Source organism: Myotis davidii, unplaced genomic scaffold (assembly GCF_000327345.1).
Source record: "Myotis davidii unplaced genomic scaffold, ASM32734v1 scaffold120, whole genome shotgun sequence".
Taxonomy (NCBI): Eukaryota; Metazoa; Chordata; class Mammalia; order Chiroptera; family Vespertilionidae; genus Myotis; species Myotis davidii.
Window position 1 is genome coordinate 6591161 of NW_006294778.1, and position 24704 is coordinate 6615864.

At 39.7% G+C, this 24704-nt stretch overlaps 1 protein-coding gene across 1 annotated transcript in view; it reads right to left on the minus strand.

Annotated features, from left to right (window-relative positions):
* NR1H4 (nuclear receptor subfamily 1 group H member 4) overlaps positions 1-23337 on the minus strand; it is a 60717-nt gene extending 37380 nt beyond the window's left edge. Inside the window, exons 1-3 of the mRNA XM_006769402.2 lie at positions 23256-23337; positions 19988-20122; positions 2623-2988 (exon numbers count right to left, since the gene is read on the minus strand). Of these exons, the coding sequence (XP_006769465.1) occupies positions 2623-2988; positions 19988-20122; positions 23256-23337 (583 nt within the window). The remainder of the gene's footprint in view (positions 1-2622; positions 2989-19987; positions 20123-23255) is intronic.
* Positions 23338-24704: the final 1367 nt, after the last annotated feature.

Consider the following 24704-nt stretch of genomic DNA (forward strand, 5'->3'; position numbering starts at 1 on the left):
AGCTGCCTCCTACACTTCCCACACTGGGTATCAAACCTGCAATCCAGGCATGTGCTGTGACCTGGAATCAAACCATGATATCCTGGTTCATAGGTCGATGTTCAACCACTGAGCCACTCTGGCTGGGCAGAACCTGTGCTTTAGTGACATCCTGAGCAAAAAAAAAAAACCACATAGTATAAACCATCTATTATTTCATTGATTTTATAGTTTTGTTTGTATTTAATTTTCTAAACTTGTTTTTGTTCTTTTGTTGTATAAAATCTTCTTGTATTAAAAAATAGCATGAGAAGTTTAATAAAAAGCAATTTGAATCAACATGAAAAACATAGCTCACTTCAAGAAAGCAGCCACGTGGCTGGGTTGGTTGGAGCATTGTCCTATACACCAAAAAGGTTGGGAGTTCAATTCCCAGTCAAGGCACATGCTTTAGTTGCAGGTTTGATACCCGGTTGGGGTGTGTACAGGAAGCAACCAATTGATCTCTATCTCTCGCTCTCTCTCTCTCTCACTTTTTCTTTCTCTCTCTCTCTCTCTTTCTCAAAATCAGTAAAAGCATATCCTTAGGTGAGTATTTTTTTAAAAGAATGTTTCTCTCCTTTATAGAAAAGTATTTCTTGAATTATGCCCAAATACGCCATCCTACATGGTTCATCCTTTGGTCCTCATTTTCCCTCTATAATAACAGGCCCAGCCACTTTCTGACTAGAGCGACTACAAAGCTCTTTTTCTTTTTTGTAGGTCAGTTGATTTCTCAAACCTCTGTGTACACTTGTTAAAATTATTTTTTAAATATATTTTTATTGATTTCAGAGAAAGGAAGGAAAGGGAGCAAGAGATAGAAACACCAATGATGAGAGAGAATCATTGATCAGCTGCCCGCTGCAGGCACCCTACTGAGGATCAAACCCGCAACCTGGGCATGTGCCCTGATCAGGAATCAAACCGTGACCTTCTGGTTTATAGTATAGGTGGATGCTAAACTACTGAGCTACGCGGGCGGGGCTAGAATTTTTTTAAAAAAAAATCCAACTTTCATGCTGGTCATTTTGAAACTATTTTATTTTTCCTAAGCAACTAGCTTCTCCTCCCTACTTCAACTCTCTCTCTTTTTAATTTCAGTGTGTTTTTTTTTGTTTCTTTTTTCCAGGTTTATTGAGATATAATTAACATATAACATTATGTAGGTTTAAGCTGTACGTGTTGACTGATGCACTTACTTATTGCAGAGTGATGCCCACCACAGCCTTAGCTAACACCTCCATCCAGGTACATCAATGCTATTTCTTTTCTGTGGTGAGAACATTTAAGATCTACTCTCTTAGCAATTTTCAACTCTCTTTCTTTTAACTGTCACAAAATCAGATTTCCATCTCCAAAACTCTGCCTACTCAAGAAAAAAAAATTGTCACCAAATATGGGGGTGGGAGGGTAATATTTACTCTTATCATTTGGAGTTATGAAAGAATTAGGTAGTATAAAAGAGTCTCAAAATATTTTTACAAAATAGAGTTATATATGTTAAGTACCAATGGTGATCATGAATTTTCATATGTCATTCAACATTCATTTCACACTTGTGTGGCAGGCACTGTGTTGGGTGCTATGGGAAGTAATAGAGCTGAAGACATAATCTATACCTTCAAAGAATTTACAAGTTCTCTTTTCACCTATACAAACTTGACTCTCCACAAAAAGAATAAGGATATATTGAAGGCCATAAATGAGATGTTTTAAATTTTCTGTATAGATGTGTTTTAATTTTAAAATGTGGGGCATAAACACTATTTATGTTTTAAAAAGGTAATGACAGCACAATGCCTAATGTAGTTTTTTTACACAATCTGATCATTTGAACTTTCAAAGGTTTGAAACGTCCTTGAGCCACTTTTATGTGACTGTTTGTTTGTATGGCAATCATTGGCATCTGAATTTGGCACACCATTCAATAGATTCCGCTCAAGGGCAGTTATTATTCAGCTTCCAATGTCGTAGAAGCGAGCAGAGTGCGTGGTAGGCATTCCATAAATATTTGTTGAATGAAGAAATACACAGATAAATGGGTTAACCTATTTGTGGGTTAACCTCTCTGTCCTTTCCTCTGAAATTTTACAACTTACTACCTGTGTCCTTGTTGGGAGAGTAATCTCATAGGACTACACATTGCGTCATTTTTATATTTCATGTGTTATATTTTCTTCCTTCTAAATGGACTGCAAAGTCATTGATCCCACCTCCCACTGCATCTCACAGATATTTCCTGCTAACTGAAATATCAGTTGAAATAAGCTATTATTACTTCCTTCTTTCTTAATTCTTAAAGAGGTAAGTTCAAATTTCTCTTTAAAAGAAAACAGCAAAATAACAAACAAAATCAACAGTCATACATTTCTTAACTATGTGTAAGGTTGTGAATAGGTAACAGGTGACATATCTAAGCTATATATTTTAATAGGCCTTTCCTAGAGGCCTGTGACATGCCAACCCAGGTGAGGAGATAGGAAGAGGTAGGAGAAAATGGAAAGTTATCTGGGAAAAGGGAACAATCTGGTTTGAGGGAATTACACAACCAATATAGTAAAACCTTAACGAGGAGAAAGCGGCCAGTCAAAAAATGCTTACCTTTGCACCCCTCACAGGTCAGTGCATTATAATGGTATCCGGATGCTCTGTCTCCACAAACAACACATAGCTCATCTTCTTTTATTCTCCCGCCTGACGTGCCCATTCGAGGCTTCTTTGTCACAGGAATCTCTGCTACCTCAGTCTCTCCCTGGTAGAGGGTCTCCGTGGGCAGTGGCTTGAGTTCATATAGTCCAGGAGAGTACCACTCCTCAGGCTGCTGGGGGTAGAAACCCAGGCTGGAATAATAGGATGAGGAGGAAATCTGTGGTTGAACTTGAGGAAACTGAGTGTTGTTGTATTGTGAGTATGCTTCCACTTCTAGGTTTTGCCCCAGAGGACCTGTTGTTGGCTCTGTTAGTACACCTGAGCAAAAGCGACAATAAAACTGGAATTAACATTATCCCTCTATAAATTAGAGAGGCAGTTGTTAAGCACACAGTATGTTTAGAAGTGTGGGCTCTAAGAAAAAACTGAAATATTTACCTACATATAAATGAACCTCTTTTTCCATAAAAAAAAGCCTACATAGACAATTAAAGGACTAAATTACAAACTCAGAAAATATCTACAACATATAAATAATGTGTGAAGAGCTCATACGAACCAGTAAGAAAATACTCAACGTGGAACAAAAGATAATGTTTTTATTAAAAAGCATTCAACATGCAAAATATTTAACATTCCATGGACAAATGATAGAGGACATCAATGGCCAGTTTTTAGAAATAAAAACACAATTGTCTTATAAAGACATAAAAATGTGCTCCTCCTTGCCAATAATTACATTTAAATAGAAACTGCAATAGAAAAATATTACAGTGTTCATCCTTAAATATATAAGGACTTAAAAAGTTTGACAATACACACTCTTGAGAAAGCAAAATTCTTGGAGGACAATCTGTCCATATCTTTCAGCATTTAAATACTCTTTTAGCACAACAATCCACTGCTAGAAAATTCATCTTAAAGATATGATTTAATCTGAATGAAAAAATGTTTGTGTGAAGTGTTCATTTGCAATAATGTTTGCAAGCATCATAAATTTAAAATGATTTAAATATCCATCAATAGGAGTCTGGTTAAATAAATTATATTATGCCCCTACACTGAAATACTTTGTAGATGTGAAACAATCATTTAGATCTATATGGGCAGATGTGAAAAAGTTTCTATAATATGATGCTTTATGAAAAAAATTAAGCTATAGAATACTATATATACTATGAAAGGGGCCAGGCCAGGCTGAGGGACCGCCCCCCGCTGTAGTGCATGAGTTTTCATGTACCAGGCCTTAGAGGCATGCACTGGAGCGGGGGGCAGTCCCTCAGCCTGGACTGCCCCCTTTCACAGTCCAGAAGCCCTCAGGAGCAGGAGGTGACCCGGCGACCAGGGGAAGGCGCTGCCCCATCACACCTAGGCTGCTGCCACTACTGCCAGCATGAGCCTCGGCCAGCCCTGGTTACCTACACCTCGGGCGGCTGGGCAGCCGCCATTTGAGGCTTGCCTGTGCCTTTGGCCAGCCCTGGGCGGCTGGGGGACTGAGGGGACTGGGGGTATCTGGAGGCAGGCATGCAGAGTGGCCAGGCTCACCTAGGGGCAGGCCCAGCCTTGCCGCATGCCTGCCACCCTGGCAGGGCTGAGGGGACTGGGTGCCACCTTCTTGTGGCTGTGGGAGCCGCCATCTTTGAGGGCGGGGCAGTCAATTAGTATATTCCCTCCTTATTGGCTGTGGGCACTGCCATCTTTGAGGGTGTGGCAGTCAATTAGCATATTTCCTCCTTATTGGCTGTGGGCAATGCCATCTTTGAGGGTGGGGCAGTCAATTAGCATATTCCCTCCTTATTTGATAGGATATATGAATATTAAAAAACTGTGTGTATGAGAGGCTATATTTTACACAGTGCAAAAGGAACTGGATGATGGCGACTGTGGGAAGTGAGATTGTTGGATTGTTTTCTGAGGTGGGATATTGCACAATCTTTTTACTATTTGTAATTTTTCCATATATAAATGTGTGACTTTAATTATTATAAAACAAAAGAGAAGCTTAAAAAAAGAATGCAGTACCTGAAATTAATTTACCAGGGTTCAAATCCTAGCTCTGTTTTATTACTTACTATCTGCATATGTTGACAGTTTACTTAACATCTTTAAGTCTTGGTTTTGTCTTTATAAAACAGAGTAAAACACCTACCTCGTTTGGTTGATATAATGATTAAACAAGGTAATGCATGCAAAATGCAAGCACTTTGCAAATGTGTGCACACATAACGTGCAAGATAAATTATAGCTGCCATCAAAATAGTAATAATAATTATTCCTACTGCCATTACGAATTGAGCCCCTTATCTATAAAACCTCTAGGTAACAGAACACTATCAGGCTGTGAAAATGCTTCTATTTCTAGAAACAAACTATGGCTCTTTAGAATACAGCAATGTTTAAATTATACAAAACATTTTTTAAAATGTTATGGACATAAATAAGATATAGGCGAGCATACAAATAGGTCAGATTCTTCAAAGCACAGTCAGGCAACCCTAGACCAAAATTTCTACTCTACCTCTGTGAACAATATGAGACTTCAGGCAAATTAAACTACTGAAAACCTCCGTTTTTATAGCAGTAGGCTTGGGATGGAAATATCTATATCAAGGGTTGCTGAAGATTGAGATAATACAAATCCACAGTTCCTCATCTGGAACCCTTGGAGTCACCTGTATCTTCAAATTCAGAGTCGTTTGAATTTTAGAACAGAATGCAATGTTCTTTCTCCCAGCATGATCTGGGGCAGAACCCAGAATCAAACAGCAATATTCCCCACAATGCAATGTATACATGCTCACACTAAGAGAATAAATAAAGGTCATAAATACTCTCAATTCATTCAGGTTAGGTTTTGCCACAAAAGAAGTTTGTGCCATACTTTGGGGTGGGGGAGCTTATTTTTTAGTGTTTGGAATTTGAAATTGTCAATTAGGGATTGTGGAACTCTGCATCTCTGCATGAAGAATGCTCTTCACAATGCTTAAAAGATGGTTGCTACTATTATGATTATTTCTATTACTGTTAGAAAACTTTATCAGAGAGTTCTTCCTAGTGCCAGGCAACTTGTATATCCTCACATCCTTCTCACAAAATCCTATGAGGTACATAACATTATTCCCCCACTTGCAAACAATCAGCCTCTGGTGTAGAGAATTTAGGCAACTTTACTCCTACCCACCTAAGTAGCTGAGCTTTGAACTTTGGGAGTCAGACCTCAAAGCCCATGTGCTGCACTATTTCTCTCTAGGAAAATTTCAGATGGGTGATGCTTTAGAGCAGGGGTGGGGAACGTCCGGCCTCCGGTCTGTATAAGGCCCGCAAATCATTTCGTCTGGCCCTACCAAGGTAAAAGGGGTGAGTTAATTAAATGTTCGACCAAATATAGCAGACTAATTTTTAAGTCAATAATTTTGTATGGCCCTCAAATGACGTAATAAATATTCAAATGGCCCTTGGCAGAAAAAGGCTCCTCACCCCTGCTTTTTTGAACATGATTTAAAGCCTTTCTCTTCCTCTCTCTGCTCTTGAGTTCTTTAGTCCTCCACTGCTTCTGCCTGCAGATAACCGACAACTAGGCCTGCAGGGCTCAGTGTGATCCTCCCCTTTCTTTCTTTTCCAGCCATTCCTTGAAGGTTCCTTGCTGATGCCAGACTCAGGGACTTGCCAGTGAGCCTGGCACTTCCCTCAGTATAGTCACCCCCTCTGAGAACTTCCTCTCACCAATATCCACCTACCTCTAAACTTCCCTTTAAGTATAGTTTCTCTTAGAAGTTTTCCCTGACTCTAGGTCCCTGGAAGTCCTGGCTCTGAATCATGTTATATGAGACTTACCTTCCCTGCCTGGGCCAATGTTTGCTTATCTATAAAGAGAAGACTCAATGCTGGATAATCTGATAGTTCTTTTGTATATCTAAAATATCTACAAGTATATGACAGTCTATAGGCATTAGAATTCAGGGCTTTTTGACAAGGGCAAAGTGGAGTATATGTATATTTAATGCTTGTTGAAAAAAATGCTGCCTACATTGACCCAGGAAAGGATTGATAGAGCACAGAGTATACAATATTGGTGCTAATATCAATTTCCTCTCTTTTATGCTCAGTTCAACCATATAAAACCAGCATTGAGTCAGAATATCTGACAAAAAGATTTGTCTAATGACCACAAAATGGAAGAATACAAAAATATGGAATTAGAACAGAAAAAAGAAAAGATATGAATAACATCCTGATCTATTTAATAATTAAGTGTGACTAAAATTTCTGGAGTGAATAAGCTAGAAAAGAACTTAACATTAAAAACAGTTTCACTTGCACTCATATCTAGATTTTATCCTCCAAACCATCTTGCCCCTAATTACCCCTAATCAACTCTATATCCCCACCCTCAAGCCCCAGTTACTCTCCACCTACACTTCCAGGAAGGTTAAGCGACTTGCCTGAGGTCAAACAATCAAGTAAGGACAGAATCTGGATTCTGCAGAGTCCAAGGAAATATGTAAGTTTTTGTCCTCCCATGACAATTCCAAATCTCTGAGCATTATTCCAACGAAACAAATATTTTAATAATCAAAAGACACAATGAAGTCCCAACACAAATCACATCATCGTATCAATATCATATCAATCTCTGGAATCATCTTAATGAAAATGGAAAGCTTTCACAAAGACATCAATTCTATTACATGAAAACAACAAAACAGGCAAGAATATGAGATCAGTGCACAATATTAATAAATAATGCCTCTCTTCCCAAAGCACACCTACTTCTAGTATTTCACCAAATCTCAACCAGCATTGAGTCAGAATATCTGACAAAAAGATCTGTCTAATGACCACAAATCTGTCTCCACCAAATCTCTACAGAGTAGACAATAAATATACAGACAACTTACAATTTTAAAAACTCCACCATAGCCAACATATTTCAAAATGAAGCACTAAAACAACTTCTCCTGTGAGACCTTGAGCTGCTGTGAGACCTTGAGGTACTGCCTGACATTTTTGTCTCAATTTCTTCTGTAAAATGGAGCTATTAACACCCAACCTTGAAATCTCCTAAGGTAGTTCTGAGTATAAAATCACAGCTATTGGGAAAAGTTTTGATAAGGTGAGTGCCATAAAAAGATATGTCTGTTTCCTAAGGAACCTGGCAAAATCCCAATTCTAATAATAGTTCATTAGTAATTGTTCATACTTATCTGTCTGTTTTAATGACATAAATTATAGGGTACTTTTTCACTTATGTATGTAAATTGAACACTTACTATTTGCTAAACACTGGGCTAGGCTCTGAGGATAAAACAATGAGTAAGACAGAGAGACAACAGAAAAGGCCACAGCCATGTGTGTGTGTGTGTGTGTGTGTGTGTGTGTGTGTGTGTGTGTGTGTGTTGTGAGGGGAAAGTCAAAGACTGGGATAAAACCAAATAAACAAACAACTGATAGAGCATAAGACATGAGGGGGCAGAGTCAGTAAGTCAAGTTTAGAGCGTGCTTCCTAAAAAGGACATTTTATTTCCACTTTAATATAATTTAAAGGGAAACACTTTAACGGGATGCATATATAACTTAGAATTTGTGAGTGTCTTCTTGGAGTCAGTCTATCAAGGAATTGGAAAATTTGAATTCCTTATTACAGGAATTCTACATGAATGAGAATATGAGAGTTAAGGGAAGAGTTTTTCAATGGGAACACGTAAATGGATTCAGGGGAGTCTGAGACATCCTGCAAAGGAAAGCAAAATTCTCCTGGGTAGAGAAACTCTAGCATTTACTAGTTTTTCTGGAGGAGCATCATCTAAGGGAACTTTAAGATGCTGAAAGTGTGCTATACCTATCAGCACATTAACCACGAACCATATGGAATACTGAGCATTTAAGTCGTGACTAGAGATCATGAAGAAATGAATTTTTCATTTAATTTTAAATAATTAAAATGTTAATGAAATGGCTACATGGCTATTTGATGATATATAGTGCAGCTCCAAGGAGTCTGTGGTCAGAGTACTGTGTGCCCACAAGGGAGAATCAGGATTCTGTAATAACAACTGCACTTTCCTGTGATCGCACAGCTTCTGAGCCTCATTAAGGTTCAGGTTTTACCCCGGTTTTCACTTCTGGCACAATGCCAACTACAGTAAAAATATCATGAATGTTTATTAGAATGTCTCATGAATGGGAAAGTTGCCTTCGCTCCCTCATTTATTTCCTAATTCATGGATACTTAACTGTATGGACCAGCTTCATTTGTGGAGTTGTTTGCTTTTCCTGATGTCAGGTCAGTGTGATGTTGGTGCCTCTCCTTGGCTGGTCAGCTGACACCTCCTCCTTGAGGTCTGCCCGAGCTCCCCTAGGTAGAGCTAACCTCTCCTACCCTCTGTACACACTTCTACTATGGCAGGTTTCAATCATTTTTGTTCATTTATAGGCTTATCTTCCATGCTACACTTGAGGTGGAATGACGTACTGGTTGCGAGAGTCCTGCTTCATGCCCAACTCTCAATTTCACTCAACCACAATTTGCTAGATTTGACACAGCATTAACGATCAATACATTTTTGTTACTGTTCTGGTTACTCTGTGAACTCTTTGGAGAATATATTATATTATGTTAATTATATTATATTATATCACATATTATATTCCTCCCCCCCCCTTTTTTTTATCCCTGGCACCTTACACAAATCCTGACACAGTACAAATGTTTAATCAATGTTAAATAGAAATAATAGAAAATTTTCCTCCCCAGCCTTTCAAGTAATTTCCATTTCTAAATACAGTATCAGTCACTTCTAAACATCACATTGAAGCGAACTGGAATGCTGCCAATTCCGTGGTCACAATATGTTCACAACTTGTAATTGTTGTAAAAAAAGATTAGAGTTTCTCTTTTAGCTGGAAATTTAAAAGGCAAGACTCTGCTTTGAGAAGAATATTAAAACAGGCAAAATTAATCTATATTTTAATTATGATCCATGTTTCACTTCAGATAAAACAAATAGCTTAGGCCTAAAGCTGAACTCTTTACTCACCTGATTTTCCATAGACTACCAGGAGGAATATGCTTTGGAAAATAAGTGCTTCTCACCATAGCCCAGTTTGAAATATATCTTATGTCTTGACTTCTGTACACACTTACACATCTACATCAGTAACTGAAACAAATTTCTATGAAGCAACACTTATCTTTACCTCTTGAAGTGCATGTTGACATTTCTATTCCATGCTACTCCTATTCTACTCTACTCCACTTTACTCTACTCCACTCTATTCCATTCCTCTCCACTCTACTCTAGTTTTTAATGCTGATCAAAAGCCACGAAATAGATTTCATGACCCACTGCATTAAATAATATACTTTACAGTGTTATTTCAAGTGTCCACAGGCATCAATGTTAGAACTGCTTACTGTTTCACTTTTTTTAAAAAATGGTGCTGATTTTCCATAATCCAATGAAGGATTTTAGGGAACACATATTTAGATTTCCTCTCAAAGAAATACTCACCTACCTAGAATCCTATAAAAATCACGCCACCCCAACTTTTCACCCCAGACTTCTGGTTCTGACTGAGCCATCTTTGATAGAGACCTGCTACTGTCATCTCAAACAAAAGTGCCCACACTTCCTCAGCCCAGTTTCGGAAGCTCAACCATGAACACCTGTGAACAGTGTCCTACCTTTTGCAGGCTTCATGCTCATCATTTCCATGACAGAACCTGATGATGTGCAGCTCTGGCAAGGACTAATTTGAACTGGATTTTCTAACTCCTGAAACTGCATTACCATTCTTACTTTATTCCCAGCAACTGAAAATGAGACTAGGTAAGAAGTGACAGAGGCCAGAGGTTGGGTGGCTTACTGATTAACTTCATTACTGAGCAGAATATTTGTAAATGTTTATGAGAAAAGTCCTCGATGCCAGATTGCCTAGTAAGCTAGAAACCAGTCGCTTAGATAAACAGTTTGGGGAGCACTTTCCACTTTAAGAAATTTTAGAAGGTAGATTTCTGTTCAGTTGCTGTAAAAGTGGATTCAGGAGGTCAAGCGTCACGCTCCAGGTCTTCAAATTTGTTCCTTTAAAAAGGCTACAGAATGGTGTAGCATAATGCTTAACCCTGTGTAACCAATGAAACTGGGTTTAGATCCACTGTTATGGTGGAATCATGTCTTCCCCACACCCCAAACAAACAAAGAAAATGACATATTGAAGTTCTAATCCCAATTCCTAGCAGGTGGCATTATTTAGAGATAGGATCTTTATAGAGGTAATCAACGTAAAATGAGGTCATTAGATTGGTTTCTAATCCCATAGGACTGGTGTCCTTATACTAAATGGAAATTTGGACACAGGAACAGACACACATTAAGAGAAGACACTGTGAAGAGACGTCGGGATAAACACAGTCATCTACAAGCCAATGCTCTCCAAGATCAGGAACATAGATTCTTCCCTCACAGCCTTCAGAAGGAACCAACCCTGCCAGCACCTTGATTTTAGACTTCTTGCCAATAAATTTCTGTTGTGTAAGCCACCCAGTATGTGGTACTTCATTGCAGCAGCTTTACCAAACTAATACCTTCAGGCGCCCTTGGCATTCACTAGCTCTGTAGGCCATGGACAAATTCCTGAACTGTTTTCTGTCTCAATTTCCTGGGAATCACACAACCTCATGGAATTATTATGAGAATTAAGTGAAATAATATCTGTAAAATGCTCAGCACAATGGGTATCTATCCATCATCATTTTGATGTTATGATTATTCAGCTTTGGATTCATGTTTTAGGGTGGCTTGCATATTGAGTAGGAATCATTTCTGCAGCAGAACTGGTGGATTTCAAGGTTGTGACTGAGTTTGTTTTGAAAGAGAGGGCTTTCGAATAGGACTCAGTATGTCCAGGATTGAGCTCAGGCATAATGCAAATAGATGCACTACATAACCTTAGGCCAGTCTCTCGGCTTCTGCAGGCCACATTTGCATACATCAACAGATGGTAAAACATAGATAATTCCTGCCCTACGTCCCTCATCCACCTGTTGTGAAGATAAAAGGTGACATAATAAATATGAAAGCAATTTTAAAAGGCAAACGTGATCTATGTAAACCTAATAATCATTGCTAAGATGTGTCTGCAGCCTGGACAAGCTTAGGGTGGTTTCACATGCATTACCTCATCTGGTCCTTACTTACACCTCTGAGGAAGGTATTGTTTATACTACCTACTCTCTTCTATCCTATTTTACAGACTCAGAAAGGAAACTCTGTGAAGTTCAGTGGTCTGTCTACAGCCACCCAGTTATTAAGGGATAAAACTAAAACATTAATCAAGGTCTTCTGACTCAAGACCCCATGGCTAAACAAGTAAAGCACACTTGCCCTGACTGCAGAGAAAGAAGAAAGGTATGACGGTCCATGGGTGTATTTCAGTTTGGTTTGTGCAATCAAGTGTTACCATTTGCAAAACTGTTCTCCATCCTCGGTTTACTTCTGACCTCATTCTCCCTTCACAACCCAAGAAATATCCTTGCCTTGAGAGGATCTTAAGTGAAAGAGCTGCCCAAAGGTTGTGAACCAGGACAAACTACCTCTGAATTTTCTGTTTCAAGAATTCTGTAGAGTTTTTCACTGGTCAGAAACTGTCTGTTGCCCTCATCTACTTCTATACTGAAAAAAAGAGAGAGCAGGATAATTTAGCTGATCTAAGAAACCCACAAGATGTTCTCATAAGAAGACTGATTGGGCCCTAACCGGTTTGGCTCAGCGGATAGAGCGTACGCCTGTGGACTCAAGGGTCCCAGGTTCGATTCTGGTCAAGAGCATGTACCTGGGTTGCGGGACCATCCCCACTGGGGGGTGTGCAAGAGGCAGCTGAATCAATGTTTCTCTCTCATCAATGTTTCTAACTCTCTATCCCTCTCCCTTCCTCTCTGTAAAAAATCAATAAAAATATATTTAGAAAAAAAAAAAGAAGACTGATTGGATCTCTTCTCTCAATGCTAACCAGCTGCTTCATGTTATTTTTTTATAAAAATACATTTTTCCTCTGCAGTTCTATGCTGTCTGAAAGGGTACCTACTAACCATATATGGCTACTTAAACTAATTTAAAGACGTTAGAATCAATTTCTCAATTATACTAGTCAGATTTTTAGTGTCCAATAGCCCCATGTGGATAGTGGCTACTGCACTGAACAAAGTGGATCTAGAACATTTTCATCATCACAGAAACTTCTATCAGACAGCGCTGTGGTAGATGGGACTTGGCACCAGTGTGAAGCTACACCAATCATGGCAAGTGAGGGCATCACAATCCTATATAATGAAAAGCTCATATGCAAATAGACCAAATGGTGGAACAACTGAACAATCGGTCACTATGACGTGCACTGACCACCGGGGGGGAGGGGTGTGGAACACGGCGAGCACTGGCCATGGTGGGATGGTGGAGCAGGTGAGCAGGGGCGCCAGACCAAGTGCCAGCCACTGTCATCAGGGAGAGCCTCTGATGGTTACTGAAAATTCTTTGCTCCCGCACGCCGTGGTCCCGCCCAGCACTTGCACCCACTGCCAATGCCAGAGATGCCACATGCACCCACTGCCAGTGCCAACCCCACTCGCACCCCCAGCCAGCACTGAAGCCGACGCTCACCCCCACTGCTGGTGCCCAATGCCTTCTGATCACTCAGCGCCATTAGCGGGTGCGAGCAGCAGCTGCCAACACTGACTGCCCTTGTGGGCTTCTCCACCTCCCCTTGCTCCTGAGGGGCGATGGGGACAGCAGCCGCTGCTCACACCTGCTGCTGCCGTGGGAGCGGTGGTGGTGGGAGTGGGGCTGTTGGCAGACAGGGGGCTGGGGGCTGAGGCAGGAGGGGCCAGGCGGGTACAGAGGATGGGCCAAGACCTGCCCTGTGCCTACTGCAGCCTTGCAGCCCACAGTTCCTTTCAAGGTGCACGAATTCGTGCACTGGGCCCCTAGTGAAGCTATAAAAAAGCGGGGGGGACTCCCAGAATAAATGTAGACAATGATTTTCTAAGAACTATCCTTGAGATGAACTTGGCCAACAAGCTTGGAGTGATAAAATCACACTAGAAGGACTTTCTCTACTGAGGTGATCAGGAGTATTCTCTGAGCCTGGATCCTTAATCATTCACTTCTTATTTCTTGTCCCGATTATATTTTGGTTGCCCACTTACTATCTATGGAACCTGAAGCAGATTATTTAGCATGTTTAAATCTCCATTTTCTCACTAGTAAAAGGGGAATAGTAATGGTATCCACTCTACATGAGTGTTATGAGAATTAATATTAATGGCAAATAGTTCCATAGAGTACATAAGATAGGCCAGGCGTTCTCTTTTGAGAACTTTAATATATTAGGTAAGTATCTTGCACAAAGTTAAGGAATTTGCCTAAAATCACATACTAGTAAGCAGCAAAGATGGGATTCAATGTTGGAAGTCTATCTGCTAAGATACCTAAAATGGTTGTTATAATTACCACAATTCTTTTAATCATTGTAAAATGTATAAATTTGAAATCTGATTTTATAGTCAACCTTCCTTAGCTTGCTTATCCTGAGTACCCCTGAGGTATATTTCTTAGTCTGCAAGGTTGAGAGCCAGGTCCTGGACAATAATGGATTCATTCACCAGCTGGCCAGCTCATCTATCATTCTTTGTCTCATTGCATGCCTTTTACAAGCTATGCCTGCCCTATTTAAAAAAAACAGTAATATATTTTACAACAAGAAAAGGCCCTTTAGATACTTCTTTTATTTCACCCATTTCTTAACTTCTCTAACAAAGAAAACCAGATCTGAGTTTCCTGGGAGAGCAAAAACCAAAGCCATGGTGAATTAATAAAAATCATAGAGACTGCTTTTATCTGTGGAAGAGATGTGGATAAAAAAATATTTAAATTATGCTCAAACAAAATTCCATTTTGCAAGGTATCTTTCCATCTCTGATCACTTTCAGCTTTGATTTACCCATCAGCTCAGGACTGCATTCACTTGAGTTAAACTGAGATGGAAAAAAAAATATGCCTGTACTCAAATGTCAGAAACATTCTACAAAACTGCATCTCAAGATCTTTAATTGTATTTTAAAACATCTGGCTGCTTCTGTAACACTGGAAAGAAGCAAAAGACAGGCAAAAACCATATTCCAATAACAATAAAGCTACCCAGAGAAAACAGGCATAAAGAGCTGACAGAAGCATAAATTGATGAAAAATAGCTAAGGGAAATGGATTCTGAGTGAGCAGTATTATATGTGGTATGCCTCCTGCCACTTGCTGGGTCTCATTTAGAATGGGGCTTTAGAAAGACTGTTAGATACAATAATATATAATAATAAAAGCATAACATGCTAATTAGACTGACGACCTTCCTGATGACCTTCCGGACTAAGCCATAGTACCGTGGGGGCCAAGGCAGAGGCAGCCACTGCGGCTGTCGGGGCCGAGCCCCTTGCATGAATTTCATGCACCGGGCCTCTAGTAAGGTAATATAAAAACACGCATTTCATAGCTGTTCTAGCAATGCTGTAATGCCAGAATGAGAACATGTGTTTCCTTCCTAAGGGCACCCAGAAATTTACTTCCATACTGCACTTCTGTTGGCTCCTTGAAAATTCTCTGCACTCCACAATGTTAAGATAAAGAGAACTTCCTCCCTTTAATGAGTAGAGTCCTGTTTATCATTTCAACAATTTAAATAATAACAACTACATATCAAGCCCTGGACTAATTATACTGTTTTATGATGCCCTGAAGTTTTCAGAACACTTTCCCACACAGCCATTCAGTTCTCCCAAAAAGCTGTGGAGTAAATTTCATTAATTATCCTCGTTTTATAGGGGAGAACACTGAATTTCAGAAAGCCTCAGTTGCCGCTGAGACTTTATTCCTTTCCATTTCATTGCTTATTTTCACTCACCTACTGTGAACTTCTCCCAGTTTCACTGAGCTAGGTGAACCGAACTCATTGCACTGGGAGCACTGAATGAGAGACTGCACTGTCTCTTGCTTATTCCTTGCTATTATTAGAATGCTGTTCTACTTAGTCTGAAGGTCTGTGCTTTTTCAAGTTCTTAAACCACAATTTGCTAAAAGAATACATAGATTTTAATTAACATGCTACCTCCTGCCCTACTCACTACCTCAAACCATAGGAAGCCATGGACTTTGTCATTATTACCTTTTATTATGCACTAATTACATAAAGACCCTGCCTTCTTCATTCAGCGGAGAAGTCTTTCTTAATCCACTGAATTAATCTTTGACCAAGTTTCCTGGCTTGCAAGAGCTCCTGAAGGAAAGGAGACGTGGGTCTGTTAGGTCACCATGTCCTTCCATTCTGAGGCTCGTGTGGATTGATTCCTGATGAGCTACATTTGTCAGGGATATGTGGCAGCAGGATACATTCAAGGACCTCATGAGGTGATTCCAGCCCCAGTTTCATAATTCCATTCTATCCAAGCATCTTTTCTATAAGCACCAGCCTAAGGAAGCAGAACTGTAGAGCAAATCTGTACTCCACCCCCAATCTTAGCCTTCCTTTGAATATTCCAATGGATTGGGGGCTGAGGGGTGGAATCCCATTATACGGTGTGACACACACACCTGGTGTCACATGCTTTGGCTTACCTTTCATTTCACCCGGAGCTGCAGCAGATGATCATGTTGATAGGTCCACCTGATGTTGACAGCCTGCCATTTCAAGAACATGCCACACATCCTTTTGCGTTCTGTTCCAAACTTATTTAATACCTCCAGAAACTACCTGGCCTTGTTCCAATGGCAACAGCACAGCCCAGACATGCTGGCAAGTTAATGCCTCCAGGGGCCACCCTCAACCAACTGGAGCCAGAGGTCCGTGAATAAGTGCCCCAGTGGACAATTCTCTATGCTGCTCCCAGTGGAATCAAGCTCCCCTTGCCCACAGTGGTGATCTTCATAACTCACCTCATGGTCATTTTCCCTCCTTCCCTGTCTTGTAGCCCCAGTCCTTTGTTTCTGCTCCCTGGGAACACCTCTCACATAAACTGCCTGCACATGAATCCTAGCTTTGGGTTCTGCTTCTCAGGGTAACGATTTATAGACAAGGGTCCTAGAATTCCAAGCCTAATCATCTCCTCTTACAAGTGCTGGTTAATGGAAATGCAGGGTCCAGAGTCAGTTCTCTAGACTCCTTCGACTGCCCTAAATGAAAATGAGAAGATAAAGCCCTTCCAAGTCCATGCTAGACTTTGGGCCTTTGCATTTATTTCCTCCACCTAGAATGTCCTCTTTGGCTTGTCTTTTGGTCTCAGATTGTTAACTCCCGGAGCCCTTCTCTGACCACACCATTAAGAGCAGCCCCATTCTTCGAGTTACTATGACATCAGCCTGGTTTGTTATTTTCATAGCTCTTACCATTCTCCAATATAATCTTGTTTATTTGCATGTTTCCTGTGAGTCTTCTCTCCACTAGGAGCTTGCCTGTCTTGTTTCCTGCTTTATTACAATGCCCAGTATACAGTCAGTGCTCAATGTTCAGAGGGAAGAAATCCATGTGTTGTACCATAACCTTCACTTGCCCTGATTATAACAACATGACTGCTGTTTTTGAGTACACAGACCATTGGAAAAGAGTTTAGCTCTCCGGCTAGTTGAGCCCATGTAACACTTCTGAATCTCTGGTCTATCTCAAGGATCAAGAATGGTAAGTTAGGGGCCACAATCTTTTCCCTGGAGCTCTGTATCCTAAGCTCAGGGTGGAAACATAGAATGCATCAGTGCCATCAGGACACACAAAAAGTATGCAGGAGGAATAGAGGAATCAAAATGCAAGTCTTCACCCCTTACTTTGGCAAACCTTAGCTCAGGTATACCATAGAGAGTGGAGTGAGACTGAGGCTCTGGGGCAAAGAGATGTGGTAAAAAAAAAAAAAATGCTTCAGTCTGGCTCGAGATCATAACAGGGAAAAGGAAAGGGAGTCCCAGTAGTCATACATGGTTCAGACTAGTTTTCCAGGGGAGGGGACCAGATGAAAATGTGAAGAAGCTGCTCTAGCTGGGAATAACAGCTGTGCGTTGCAGCTTATGCATCCTGTGCTATTTAGTCTCAGAAACTTTGAATGAAGTGTTAGGAAAGTGGATGGGAGAAAGAACAGCACTGACAGCAAGAGTCACAGTGCTTCCTCAGCAAGCACTTCCAGATGCTTCTAACTTGACCGCTCCTTCACCTCTGTTTTTCTGTCTCCTCGCATCTTTCCACCTCATGGCTGTGGAGGTCAACCTTCAACCTGATGTGCTTGCTTGGAGAGCTTAACATGCAATCATAATTCAGAACAGAAAGCGGAGTTTTTATGTGGAAAAAAAAAACCTTAAGTGGAATTCTCCTTAGCCTATGACATGTAGCTATTATCTTAATTATTCTGTGCATTCTGACTGATAGAGCAAAAATTATAAAAATGTCTATACATCGATTATTTTAAGGATTTTTAGGATAGGCCAGAAGCAAATGGTCAAGTTGCTGGACATGGAAGTAGTGCCTGTTGGCCTTGAATGCATCCTCCACAGGATGAAGAAAAGACAAAAAAAAAGAAAGAAGATGCAGCAAGTATGTCCAAGAACTGGTATTTCATAAATAATGACTGGTCTCTCTGAGTTACTAATAAAAATCTTTTATTTTCCTTAACCTTTTTTCTCTTTTCCTTCTATTATTTACTAGAGGCCTGGTGCACTAAATTTATGCACAGGTGGGGGGCTTCCCTCAGCCCGGCCTGCATCCTCTCCAATCCAGGACCCCTCGGGGGATGTCCAACTGCCAGGTTAGGCCTGATCCAGAGATAAGCCTAAACCGGCAGTCAGACATCCCTCTCGCAATCTGGGACCACTGGCTCCTAACCACTCAACTGCCTGCCTGCCTAATCACCCCTAATCTCTCTGCCTGCCTGCCTGATTGCCCCTAACCCCTCTGCCTGCTGGCCTGATCACCCCTAACCTCTCTGCCTACTGGCCTGATTGCCCCTAACAGCCCTCCCCTGCCAGCCTGATCGCCCCTTACTGCCCTCCCCTGCCAGCCTGATTGCCCCTAACTGCCCTCCCCTGCTGTCCTGATCTCCCCTAATTGCTCTCCCCTGCCAGTCTGATCGTCCCTAACTGCCTCTGCCTCGGCCCCCACCTGCCACTGTGGCTTCATCCAGAAGGAGGACCAGATGACTGGAAGATGCCTGGTCGACCCTGTCTCATTAGCATATTACCCTTTTATTAGTATAGATGACTTGATTCTTATTTATCAAGTGCATTCTAAAATTAATAAAACATTGTCACTGCCCTTGAATACTCTTATACTGTATGGGGGCAGGTAGGCATGTAAATAGGTAAGATAAATAATGACCTCTTCTTGGAAAGGACCTGATAAGCCATTATACACAAAAGTGGTAATGACTGGTACGTAATAGCATAAGCTATTAACATTGCCCAGGGATGTCTGCAAATAGAGGATCATGCCTTCAAACACCCACTTTCGTGGAATTTCAAGCATTTGCATTTTCACTACCATCTGCCATCGTCCATTTATTAATGTAGGGTGAATAGCTGGGAACATCCAAGCTCTCTTAGCAGGGCTTCTATACAAAAAGGAATTATTTTAAAAGTGGCACAAAGCTTCCCTGCCCCACCCCAAATTTACCCCTGCTGACTCTGCTGATAGTCCCAATTAAAATTCTTTATAATGAGACTTTTTTCATAAATGCATAAAGTAGAGCAATATATCATTTTATGGTACCATCTAGTTACAGATCTACTGGAAACAACTTAGTACAATTTGTCCTCAAGCCAGTTTAAATGACTAATCCTGGCACTATGCCATATATCCCCCAACACCGGAAGGATGGTGGGTAGCAAGCCTACCACAGAACTATAACTTAAGTAAGCTCAGCCTTTAATAGGTATAATATTAAACCACAACAATCATGACTTCATACTTTAGTACATGCTGCAATAAGATCAGACTCAGCCCTAGAGCAGGAATTCATTTCTACTCCCAGCTCTGTTAATCATCTAGCCTCGTGGCCTTGGACAAGTCACAAAGCTCTCTGGGCCTTGCTGTCCTCATCTATAAAAGAGAAGACCACTTGATTCAATGAATCCAAGGTTCTATCTACCTCTAACCTTGATTAGTAGCTAATGTTTACTGAGTACTCAGAAGGAACAAAAATCCTTTCGGGACTCTATCTGTCACTCATCATCTAAGTTTTGTTCTCATGCATTTCCAAATGGTAGCTTGTTTTATATAGATTTCAATGAACTTAACAACTTACCAAATAAATTGTCAGAAAGAGAAAATTCATCCGCAGCAGGTAAGTGGGAGTGTTGGATGAGATTCATTTTTGATCCAATCCAAACTTTTCTACTGGAGAATGCACCTTTGTTATTGTGGTATTCAAAAAAACACCCTGAAATGCAAATAAATAAATAAAGAGTTTGAGGAAGAAGGTAGGAGATGATTAAGAGAGAGAGGGAGGGAGACTTCATGCTAATTTATAAAACAGTAATTGGCTCCCTTTTGACATTTTGCCAAGGCCTTTCTTTATGTATTTGTTCTCACTATTTATCATTTTTACACCTAAATTGGACTTATAAGTGTAGAGATATTCTCCAATATACCTGGGAAAACACCATATATTTTCACTTAAATATCAACACTTGGGAGATTTGGGCAAAGCATGATGACATTTTGGTTGTGTTTTTTTCTTTTTTTTTCTTTTACATACAAAAAAAACCTCCACCAAAAAACACAAATATAAAAGCCTTGATTTAAAATGGGATGTATTAATGATGTATTATCTTAAATTTTATTCTAAAGTTGAACAGGTCTTTGCACAAACACAAAAGTACTTTAAGACCCCTTTCTACTGGAATATTCTTAAGTTGAGTAGGCACTATGTCAGCAAATCAAAAATTTAGAAAGGATTCCCACAAGATCTTTATCTTTGCCTTTTAGAGAAAATTTAAGGGATTTGCATTTTCACTCTCATGATCTACCTTGGCCATATATTATCTGGGATTTTAAAAAAAGTTATGATAAGCAGAAAAGTTATGGTAAATCTCACCAAAATGTCTGAAGTTTCATCCTGGGGAGTGGTCCAGAACTCATCCCAGAACCCAAGAGAAGCAGTGTTCACTTTTAGTTTTATTTCCAGGTCTTCTTTCCTTCCTTCCTTCCTTCCTTTATTCCTTCCAATATGTCTTCTACCTCCCTGAAGAAGAAATGTGAAAGGTCAAATAATGAAAAGGTGTGTTATCAGAACCTCTTTTCCAAGGCTGTTTTCTAAGGGCGATTTTCAAACCTTTTTATCCTGTCTCCACAAAATAATCGCTTTGTTTACAAATAATAACTATATATATTTTCTACTCTGGAAGAGAACCTAGGATTATTTTTTAGACTAATATTTATTTCATTAGAACTTTCCTATTATTCATATTTCTTTCTCTCTCACTCAGCAAAATGGTCTCGTTAAAGCAGAAGTGGGTAGCAGATGCCTGTGGCTGCTGGTAAGACAGTCCACCAGACAATGTTTGCTGTATTTATTCATTTATTCATGCTTTCAAAATACATTTGTTGGGGACTTATTTTGCACTAAATTCTGTGCTGAATCTTTGGAAATAAAATGATGAAAGGAACACAAGCATCCATGATCTATGACATCAAACTTAATGAATAGAGAGATTAAAAATAATTCCATAAACATACAGATAATTGCATGTTGTATTCAAAGCCGATGATGAAGGCAAAGATTAGGATGCTCTAATATAGAGGTAGGTGTGAAAAGGAGTCCAGATGGGGAAGCAGTTGAGGGAGGATGTGATTTCAAGGATAGTTTTTATTTTTTCCAATTATAGTTTACAATCAACATTATTTTGTATTAGTTTCAGCTGTATAGCAAAGTGACATATACTTAAACAATCATATACTTTACAAATTATTTCCCCTGCTATTTCTATTACCCACCTGACATCATACATAGTTATTACAATATTATTGACTATATTCCTTATGCTGTACTTTACATCCCCATAACTATTTTGTCAGGTACCAATCTGTACTTCTCAATTCCTTCACCTTTATTACCAAGTTCCCCAACACCCTTCCTCTCTGGCTACCATCAGTCTAATCTCTGTATCTATGAATTTGTTTCTGTTTTGTTTGTTCATTCACGTTGAAGAACCCGTATTTTTAATGACAACATTAAACCACCTAGTTAATCAATTGTAAGATCTACTCTACTTGCAGACATTCCATTATGATAGGCAATACTAGGGCACATCTGAATTGATGAAAAGACACCAGAGAGGTTGAAGAATTTAGTAAGAGACAGACAGACACACATGCGCACACATGCGCGCACACACACACACACACACACACACACACTGTGAATCTGTACAGACTGTATCTACTGTGGGAATGCAGACATATCTGGGTCCATCTGGTGAACCAATGGCATGGTCCTATCAAAGTCTACTTTCCAGTAAGCCAAAGGATTTGTTGGGAGAAAACTCATTCTAAAGTCAGAGGGAGCCAGAAACAAGGACTCTTGCCCCAAAGCAAAACCACAGTCATTAGGCGAATGTGTAATTTTCAATGTAGCACAGTATTTGACCAACTTGTACTAGATTTAAGAGGCTGTCCTGCCACCCTAGTGTGAAAAGGGAGAAAATTATAAATAAATTGAAGCTTGGAAACCTTGAGTATAAGGTAGACCTTTCTAACAGAACATAATAAGTAGGAGAGAACTCATTTCAACTCCACCCTCACACTCAAACAACTCTGCCACATATTACAGTGGAACTTTGACCCCAACAGGACTCAGGGCCATTCTGGGGCAATTGTGAAAGAGCAGCTGAGGTATCACCATAACCCATGGAGAATGCCCAGCAGAGTTGCTGTGACCACTGGTTGGTACTGGTCTCTCCAATGAACACAAAAATAGTAGAAGATGTGGTCAGAACAGACTTGATTATGAACAAACATAAAGAGACCCCAAGGCCTCCCTGAAATACATGGGGAGAGGAGGACTCTGGTAGGGAGCCAAAGGTCCTGAGGAATAAGCCAGTAAAAGTTGAGCTGTTGCTATTAATGGGACCTCATTCACACTCACAAGCTATTTGAGGACTTGGGAAATTCCAGTTTTAATGTGTGTATATAAATTGTTATGTATACATTCAATGTGTATACATTATATACATGAATTATGTGTAAATATATATATATATCTGCATATTGTATAATAAATGGATTGAAAAGTCCCTCAAAATTCATACAACTGTTGTTCTAGATTGAGTTTCTCTTATTTTTAGGAAATTCCAGTTTTCCATAAAAATTTCCAGGAACCTACAAAGTACAGAGTCAGGAATTTTCCCTAATATTCAATCCAAACTTATACTCTGTAATTTAAGACCCAGTTGCTCTGGTCTTTAAAAAACAGATTTCAGCTCTCTGACTCTTACATTAGGCTTCCCTCCATGCTAACTTTTTCTCATATTTGCCTTCAGAACCTTCAGTCATGTTCAGCAAGCTCCCCATACTTCTGTAGTACATCACAGCTCTCTGATAGTTCCCAGGTACCATCATCTTCATTTTGCACCAAAATCTTGTATTTTCCTCCATGCGTTCATATCAACTTGGCACCTTCCATTCAAGTGCCTGGCACACAGTAGGCCCTCAAGAAATGTAGGCTCAATTAAATGATTTGTATTAATTGTTTTTCTTGCTTAGTTCCACCAAATTCCCTGACATTTGGTATGCTGATCCTGAATAAATGGTACAAGATAAGGATTTCATTCTCTTATTGCACAATGGACAGAATTTATCAATCTTACCCAAATGAAAGTCCAATTCCACTAATTCTTATCATTTGCGTTATTCCCGCTAACTGGAGACCCACTATGTGGGTGTCCCTGAAGAGCTAACAACAGTGCCCTCAGAATCCAGACAGTTGGCAGAGTCTGCCCAAATCAATATTGTTGGGTTTATGATTCCAGAAGGGGTTTAAAGAAAAGGAACTCTCGAATTTTTAAAACGGCAACACAAGCACATAGCAAGCAATTCAAATAATACACAGAAAAAATAAGTCTTTTTTCCAGTTCTGTCACTCATTTTCCTTACCAAATACAACTACTATAGTCAGTTTCTTGTGCATTCTCCCGGTTACTATGCCCACTCATAGCATAAAGTGCCCTTAAACGCTGTGCCTTAAACTGGGGTTTGGCAAACTATTGCCTGCAGGCCAAAGCTGGGCCTGTTCTTGTACAGCCTTCGAGCTAACAATGGTTTTAAATTTTCAAACAGTTTAAAAAATTAAATGAAGGATATTTCATGGCACAAGAAATTCACTTTTAAGTATTCATAAATAAAGTTTTATTGGCATACAGCAACATCCATTTGTTTATGGGTTATCTAGGTTTCTTTCTCCCTACAATGGCAGAGTTAAGTAGTTGCAACAAACACTCCATGGCCCACAGGGCCAAAAACATTTACTCACTAGCCTTTTACAAGAAAATTTTGTTAATTTCTGCCTTAAACAAATCACAGAAGAATTTTTTTTAAATCTAGTAATATTACAGGTAAACTATGAATAAATATAATGAATACCCTCATTTTCAACAATCTTGTCTAATTTTCTAGGTGAAAAATCCTATCTCACTGTATTAAATTGCATTTCTTTGATTATTACTGAAATTGAAAAATTTTTACATCTCTATTGCCTATATGTGGCCATTACTTTCAATTTTCTGTTTATACCCTTTTCATGCCATTTTTTCTATGAAGTGTTCATCTTTTTTTATTCATTTACAACTGTAAACCTGCTTTGCCCCACGCTATATGTGAATAGCTTCCTCATCTGTAAAGATATGTAAGTCGATACAGGGATTCTTTCTTACACACTCTTAGACATACATATTTTTAAGACTTTGAAGAGAAAGTAATTTCTTCCCATAAGATATTTGGGAACCCTACCGGTGTTCAATGAAGGG